The following is an 8,802-nucleotide window of genomic DNA, read 5'->3' as shown; positions in this document are numbered from 1 at the left end:
GGGGGGGGCTTTAAAGTTTTCTGGAGTCTTTTTGTTTCTTTTGGACTTATTTTATCGTTTATTCTGTTGTAAAAATGACTTTAAATGGCACGGTTGAAATTACCAGTGGAATGGAACTGAAATGAGTTGAGATGAATAGAGGCATGAAGAGAAACAGAGAGAAAATGTAGGCCACATGATGATGGTGGAGAGAGAGAGAGGGAGGGAGGGAGAGAGAGAGGGAGAGAGAGAGAGAGAGAGAGAGAGACCTTGAGCGGGCATGGCTGCTCTTGGAGCCGTGACAGGAAGCGTTCCGTGCTCGGCTCCCAGCAGCAGCAGCGGCAGTCAGTCCCGCTCCAGCGCGTCAGCCGCACGTTAGCGTCAGACATGCACTTGACTGGACTGCGCTGCGTTTTGCGGGAGTTTGTCGCCCTGTCGAGTCATGGCTCTCCATCTTCATTTGGGATAAGACAGTAACCGCGAGACTTTTGAAGGAGCAACTTTGGAACTACACATTTCGTTTTGAAGCCACGCTGGACGCGAGGATGGAGTTGGTGTTCTACCTGCTCGCCTTCATGGTGGCCCGGGTTAGTTGGGGTCTCGGGTACGCGGAGTCCGGTGTTCAGACGGGTCAGAGAGCGGCGAGCAGACACAGGTAGGATCCCCATTAATCACGCGGGGGGGGGGGGGGGGGGGGGGGGGGGGGGGGTTCACCTGTGGCTGGGGCCCCGTTTACTGATCCAGTGTGCTTGCTACCAGAAACATAGAAGAGACTTTATAAAACATGTTCATTTAAGATTTGATATGAAGGCTCCTTAACTGCTCCTGTGCTCTGGGTCCAAATGTGAGGCCCGCGGACCCTGCGTGCTCCTCTAGGGCTTTCAGTGGGTCGTTCCTAACAAAATATGAAATGGGCTATATGGCTGAAGCAACTGCGATTAACAGGTTAAGCTACTGATATCTTGTTTTGGAAAAAGATCTCTGCGATTTTAACCAGAAGATGTATTTTGATAAATGATATTTGGTGATGGTTGCAACATGGAAATGATTGTCTAAAAACATAATCAACAGATGAATTGATAATCAACTGAATATGTGGTTTACTATAACTGACACTACTACAACACATCTTAAATAAACTCAATCAAATGATAGATAATAAATATAATTATTACCAAATAATCCATAAAAACCCTCCTATATCAGGCAGAATGGGAAGAAAATCCGCCTCCTATTGGGGATCATTTGCTTGATTAATGTGAAAATCATTCCTTCCAGAAGTCCACTTCTGTGTGAATTCTTGTTTTCAGATGAAATATCTTGTTGATGATTAGGTCTCCCCCTTCCTGAGAGGGAGGAGGTGGGTGGGTGAGGGGGTGTGATGATGCAGGGGGGGCCCGGGAGCTGGACAGGGCTTAGCGGGATTATAGATATTTACTGTTTCACCGCCCGAGTGAAATGTTTTCAGGGGGTCCAGAGGTTCTTGCAACCCCCCCCCCCCCCGGCTGCAGCCTGGCTGGAGGGGAATACGTCATTTTGGCAAACAGCTAGTTCCAGTCCTAAAAGGTAAATCAGCTCGACGGGGAGTGACACGCTGAACTATGAACGTAAATGAATATGAATATGAACATAAATCCAGATGATAGTGAATCATCTTGGAAGTTAAAATAGACTGATTCAAATGGAGGATTCCCAAATGTCCCTCTTGTCCTCTTTATGGGACAGTAAGGAAAGCCTTGGATCTCAGAGACAGTCGATGGTAAATCAGCGATGCATGCTGGACTCCCTGCTCAGGAAGCTGGGCAGACCTGTCAGTGAGCCGACACATATATGTGTGTGTTGTGCTGTTGCTGACCCACAGTGTGTTATTAGCATGTAATAAGCTTCTGCCTGGGGGCCCCATGTGTGGACAACCCCCCCCCCCCCCCCCCCCCCACAGATGTGCAGCTTGTTAGTGTGCTTGTAAATGAATGAATGAGAAAGTTTTGGCAAACTGAACGACTGAGTGTGTGTGTGTGTGTGTGTGTGTGTGTGTGTGTCTTTGTGGTGGAATGTAACTAAGTACATTTACTAAAGTACTGTACTTAAGTCCAAATGTTGAGGTACTTAAGTGTCCATTTCATTATAATATTCAGATGTATCATAAATAACAGAACATGTACATGTATTTTAAGTTCCATTAAAGGCGGGTGGAGGTGGGGTCACATTTGAGCATTTAAAAATGTACTTGAAAGTAACCCATTAGGTACCTTCTGAAGTAACTAGTTACTTTTAAAATTTGTAACTGAGTAACTAATTTAGTTACTAAAAGAATTAACTAGTAACTGTAATTAATTAGTTTTAAAAGGAACTTGCTCAACGCTGGTTACTTGTAACAGAGTATTTTTTACAGTGTGGTATAAGGATCTGAATACTTCTTCCACCACTTTGTGTGTGTGTGTGTGTGTGTGTGTGTGTGTTGTGTGTGTGTGTGTGTGTGTTCATGTGGGTAATTAAAAAGGTGAAGGAGTGAATGACAAAGTCCATCTCTCACATGTGGTACTTGTCAGCCTGCATGTGTTTGTACTTAGCGTGTGTGTACATGTGTATATATGCGTGTATGTATTTATATGTGTGTGTATAAATGTGTGTATGCAAGGCAGGCCAGGCTTCTGGGAGTTGAGCTGCAGTATGAGCTTCTATCAGGTTTCTGTCCACATGAGAGCCCAGTGTGCTGCTGCTGCTGCCTGAGTGATGAGACATGGATGGTTGGCCTCTTCGGTGTATGATGAAGCTGAACTGTGAATGAGAGAAAGTGTGGGGGGGGGCAAAGAAAGACTCAGACACATGGCAAAAGCTTGAGAAAGAGAAGAAACAAATAATTGATCAGGTGGAAACAAACTATCAAGTATCAATAAAAAATGCCTCGTCATTCAGTACCATATTTCCAGTAGTAACGGTATTGGTAATCTACTGTATATCCACGCAATCCACTTCCGGATTCTGAGGACTTTGGTTACCTGGTAGCCCCCCGGGTGTATTTTTTCCGTGTTAGTGCATACAGTAATAAATACGTTGAATGCATACGAATAACAGTGCATTACTTCTCGTAGCTATATGTGCGAGTGGTTCATGAGAACAGCCTGACTCGAGTGATAAAAAGTCAAGAGAAGGATGGGCACGTGAAAGAAAAGGAATGGAAAAAAGATAAGAGAGGGCGGGAGGAAAAACCCGAGAGGAAAAGAGTGGAAAAGAAACAGAGGAGCTGTAGGGAAGAGAGAGATCCTAACAACAAGAGAGGATGAAAGAGTGAGAAGCGGGGAGCAGCGACGCGACAGGAGAAAAAAGGCCGACTGACAGCAGAAGAGAAGATCAGCCCTGGGTCCTTAAATGCCTCCCCCCTGCTGAAACCAGTAGGCTATGGAGAAGTCAGCATGGCTGGCCTGTGACACACACATTTAAACCACACACACACACAAAGTGACGCGTTGGGGGGGAAGAATGCGCTGGCCTGTGGCAGTGCGGTTTGCCCCTTCTGACATCTGTTTGAACTCAACTGATCTGTTTTGACAGACGCATGTGTGAATTATTCCATAAGTGATAAAGGCTGTTGAATGGACTGAAGACATCCAGCGGGGGTCTTACGGGAGGGACTCAGGAGGACCTTGAGCTGTCCGACACATCGTACGTCATACGGCCAGCCCCCCCCAGAGGGGAAAGATGCGGTGTGTTTAGGGCCTTAAACTTCACTGCTGATCTGTGTAGGCTCATTTATAGTTTCCAAGACAAGCCAATAGATCAATCCTGGAGGGAGGAGTAGATACAAAATATGCTTCATCATCATCTCTCTCTCTCAGTAATTAGACTTATTTCACCCCTTAGCTTTTTTTTCTTTCCTTAATAGCATCAGGGTGGTCCACACAGAGGCTATAAATATTAGAGAAATGCACACACGCGACTGGAGCTCAGTTCTTTAAAACGGGATGTTTCATGGCCTTCTGCTTTGTGGGTTGTAGCAGGGAAAACAGGAAAGCCAAAGAGGTAAATACTATGTCCTGGGGCCGTTAGTCCCGCATTGCCAGACCTGTCTCCACAGCGCTGTGGAGACAGGTCTGGCTACATCACACATACATTCTAGGATAGGAGGAAAAGATTACAATCAAATATCGCCTTGGGCGGCGCTGAGTTTCGGGAGCAGCGACGGTCTCTCTGCAAACTAGTCTGAGGAAGGGACCTTTTGTTTTTGTGGAACACTTACACTCCGCAAATTAAAACTCCACATACATTATTAAATGAAGTCAACTGTTCACACAATACAGTAAAACAACACAGAGAGCGGAAGGTGAGGGGTAAAGCCTGACATTGGATGTGTCTATATCCAGTGCACACTGGGGTGCACTGGATCCGAGACGGATCGTTGAGGATAATAAAACGCAGCAGGAATCTTAAGGATGATGCGGACGAGCTCTGAAAGCATTAAATATTCCCCACAATGCACTCCAAGATGGAGAAAAAGCCTTTTTACCACGGCTGTGGTGGCATTTAGAAACCCCCTAGGCAAGGAACTGTAACAGGACTGTCCTCTTCTTGAGCTAAACCCTCGGACAGGATCCAAATCCACTTTATCATGTTCTGCTTTCTGCTAATTAGGGCGGTAAACAAATCTCATTACATATGGCAACACAAATGTGGGAAAAGGGATCCTTCCCAGTCACAGCCATTGTAACTTAATTACCATAGCGTGCATTTTGTTCTGTTTAGATAAGCTTAGAGAATACTGCAGAGATCTGGATCCCTTCCCAACATTCACCCCCTCTCTGAAACTATTAACCTCTTCTCAACTTAAAGAATAAAGGGACAAAACATTTCATTACTGAACTTCAGAGCAGCTAATAAAGTTCTACCTGCATAAGTAAGTAGTCTGTACTATTCTGGGCATTTTGAGGCTTTGAGAGGACTTAATGTCTGAAAAACACATGCCTCCATAAATGGTAACAACTCGAGTGAGCCACTCAAACCCCCCCACAGCCCCTCCGAATCCTAAAGCAAACGGCAGTATGGGGGACACTCTCAGTATGTCTTCGTGGTCGCCTGGCTAAATACTCAGAGAGAAGTTTACACAGTCCCGCTGTCACCCTCGATGCTGGAACGGATCCAAAAGGGGAAAATGGTGCGTGTGCCAGTCAAAACTTCGATTTTAAGACAGCGCAGAGAGACTGGAAGAATGCGCGGATCTGCCTTTGTGTTTGCCTGTCGGCGCGCGATCACTCAAGCGTGAGTGAGTGCACTCGAGTGTGTGTGTGTGTTGGCGTCTGTGACAGTCTGTGTGCGTTGCGCTGTGTGTACAGGGTATACCTTTACAAGGCTGGGGAAGGGGGTGCTTAACCTCTGGGCCACAGTTCAAACACAGACACGCCCCCTTTCCATCCACTCATTGGTCGCTGTCCAAGCCTTCCCTTTGAAGCGAAATGAAAGCTCCGTCGACAATAGGCCCCGCCAAGTGCTTGCTTTGTTTAAGTAGTAAACCCTGTTTCTTTCTTTAATTCCTTCTTCCTCCCACTAACTCTCCAGGTCACTTTTGTTTTCCGAAGCTATTCCAGTTTCCCCCATAATTCCTCTCTGTTGGACTCATGCAGAGATGTTGTTGAATAAAATCAACCTAGTGTGTGTGGGTTGATATGTGAAGGGTCCTGTCTCCTGTTTAAGTGGGTGACATTTATTAGGAAATAAAAGAGATGCTCCGACAGGTGCAAGGGTTCCCCTCACGCTGAGTTAGGGCTCAGTAAATAAAAATAAGACGTGCACAATGGAGGTGTCACTGGTCGGTGCCTGGCAGAGAAGTAATGAAACTGTTGAATGCGTCTGAAGGAGAAGGACAGAGTAAATTAACAGGCGTGTAGGTGTGTTTAGGCGTGTTTCCTGGGCTTGTTGTCTCACTCCCAACTCGTAAAAATACTTAGTTAGTGGCTCTCCGCGTCATATACGACGCAATAAGCACCCCTCAGCAAACAGGGTTACTACTCAAAACACCGCGGAGAGTAGTATGGATGCTGGTGGACGGGTCAAACAATACAGGACTTTCACCTAGAGATGGGAAACATATCAATATTATATCGATATTGATAAATGACACTAGATATCGTCTTAGATTTTGAAAAACGTGAAATCGTAATATGGCATAAGTGTCTCTTCCTGGTTTTAAACAGTAAAGAGATGTAATTTCCTGAACTAACCAGGCTGTTGTAGCTGTTCTATTATTAACCTTTACCCACTAAGTCATTATATCCACATTAATGATGATTATTTATCAAAAATGTCATTGTATAAATATTATATGAAAGCACCAGTAGTCACCACTATCGTATCATTATCCCAGTAAGCTTATGTTCAATGTCTAAATCTTTTTTTTCACACATAGAATTTTTGCTATAAATTATTTGCATTCATAACAATGTGTACTTTCAGACTTATTTGATTTATTAATAATTCCGCAGCCGCCCTGCCCTAACTCTGAGGACCCCCTTAGGGTCCTGGACTCCCTGTCGAAGATCTCTACCTTAGACAGAAAAGCATGGGAGAGAAGGGTCCAGGTTGTTAAGTATAAAGTTATTCTTTAATGTCAGCAATGGATCATGTGTGTAGGAGATAATGGTGGAACATTTGGAGAATTATTATCACTTTCTCGTCTCTGCTCCCCCGAGCGCGGGCCTGTGTCTGTTGTGGCTGTACGTAGCTCTCAACACTCATCTGTGTTGTTTCAGACTGCAGCAGCAGGAAAGCTCCGAACGCCTGCCCACCACCCAACATGAGACAGAGGAAGTCAGCTCCCAGCTGGGGAACACAGCGGAGCATTCAGCAGACATAGAGACCTATAAGTTCCCTTTGGGACCTAGTGCAGGGCCCATACATAATGCCAAATGAATGATGATGTGGCTCCGTATCTGCCAGCATGTTTCCATATCAATTATCAAAACACATTTATCTTGTGTTTACAGTTTATTTCCACTGCCCCTTGGTGGCCAAACATCGGCTGTACCAGGTTTAAAGGTACAGTACCCTGTGGAATTAGTAGGAATGTTTTTTTATGAGCCTCCCAGTTTTATTTATGTCACATGTATGTGCACAAATATGTAAATTCACGTGCGTACACAATACTACTAACATCAGAGACGGTTTAGAACCAAGGGGGTCAGCCTCTCCTCTCTAAGTGGAGCCCCTAATAAGTCCTAGGTCCTGAGTGTGGGACAGGTGAACTCGAACACAGATTATGAGTGATTCTTTAGCCCCGTAGTCACCAAAGTAAATATTGGAGCGATTTGTACACGCCACATGTCTCCAGAACATTCTGACACTATTTTTCAGACGGACACATCAGGAGAAAATGAACTTTGTTTGAGACCTGTTTCTGTCTCAGGACCAAACTCTCGCGAGATCTGGCAACACAGAGAAGCTAACGTCAGCTAACGTTCTTGAACAAAACTAATCTCCGTGATGCTAAATATGGCTTTTAGCAGTGTAAATATTGAACATAAGCAACAGAACATTTTAATAAATTATACAAATATAACTTTCATATATCCACGTGACATTTTTAAACGACGCCACGCCCCTTTAGGAGACAGGAAGTGTGTATGGTTTCAAACTGTTGGAGATGCTTAAAATGCTCTGAATCTGTAGTACATTCCATTCCATTCCATTCCATTCCATTCCATGTCCTATAGCTGTGTATAAGCGTGACACATTTAGTAGCTCCGGAAACTTGGGAATTGCTATCAAAATGTGAAAGGTTTAACAATGTTCTGGTTACACAGCATTGAGGTTTGAACAACGTGGAAGTGTAAATCTAAAGAAAGCATTGTACTCTAGTTTTGAAATTCTGTCTTTATCTGCCGTCCAATAAACATCCCACAAATACATATTGTAGTAATGTTTATGTGTGCTGTTTCCCTGTGGTGCTGATATAGTGAAGGAGACATGGAGATTAGCTGCTGAATTGATAAGAAAGGGCCATTGAGGGGAGACCAAACACACACACACACACACACACACACACACACACACACTCTTTTAGTGCAAAGCTAACACTTCGTCATCCTGCTAAAGACATAAAAGCTGCTCTCGTGTGTTGGACTGGAGAGAGCAGCCCGTGATGGAGGGATGGAAAACGTGGGGCACGGAGGGTGGGTGTGTATCAGTGATGGAAGTAGTATTCATATCCTTTACTGAAGTAAAAGTACTAATACCACACTATAAAAATACTTTGTTAGAAGTCAAAGTTCTGCTTTGAAATGTTACTCAAGGGTTAATGTAAGTATCAGCAGATAAAGTTAAAGAACTAAAGAAAAGTTCTGCGTTTATTCATCTAATCATTTCAGCTGACCTATATTATAAACATCGTATTTGATCAGGGGTTTTGTGTGCAAAAAATCATAATATGGTAAGCAACTAAAGCTGTCAGATTAATATAGTCGAGTAAAATGTACAATATTTCTCTCTGGAATGGAAAGAAATGACTCAAGTAAAGTACATGTACCTCAAATTTGTATTTAAGTACCGTACTTGAGTCAATGTAGTTACATTCCACCGCTGGGCTGTATGTATGGATGTGTGCGTGTGTCCACATCTGTGTCCGCTCAGTTGTGAAAAAAAGCCTTGGTTATGTTTATTTATATAAAACGCAGTGCCTGTTCTCCATCAGCGAAGATCGGGTGCGAACGCTGCCAACTTTATGCTTTATCTGCTGTCTGTGACCCGGGAGTCAGTAAATCAGAATAATAGATTGGAAGAACTGGCCCACTGAATCACAGTGACAAAAACAACACAGTTGATCTGCAGGGGGGGGGG

General features: G+C 44.2%; 1 protein-coding gene across 2 annotated transcripts in view; it reads left to right on the top strand.

Moving 5' to 3' along the window:
* Positions 1 to 288: 288 nt before the first annotated feature.
* Positions 289 to 8,802, top strand: part of emilin1a (elastin microfibril interfacer 1a) — a 24,707-nt gene continuing 16,193 nt past the window's right edge. For both annotated transcript variants that reach the window (XM_034899895.1, XM_034899894.1), the window contains exon 1: positions 289 to 634. In XM_034899895.1, the coding sequence (XP_034755786.1) occupies positions 525 to 634 (110 nt within the window). In that variant the 5' untranslated portion in view covers positions 289 to 524. The remainder of the gene's footprint in view (positions 635 to 8,802) is intronic.

The sequence above is a fragment of the Etheostoma cragini genome, chromosome 18 (genome assembly GCF_013103735.1).
Source record: "Etheostoma cragini isolate CJK2018 chromosome 18, CSU_Ecrag_1.0, whole genome shotgun sequence".
Taxonomy (NCBI): domain Eukaryota; kingdom Metazoa; phylum Chordata; class Actinopteri; order Perciformes; family Percidae; genus Etheostoma; species Etheostoma cragini.
This window is presented reverse-complemented; position numbering and strand designations above follow the sequence as displayed.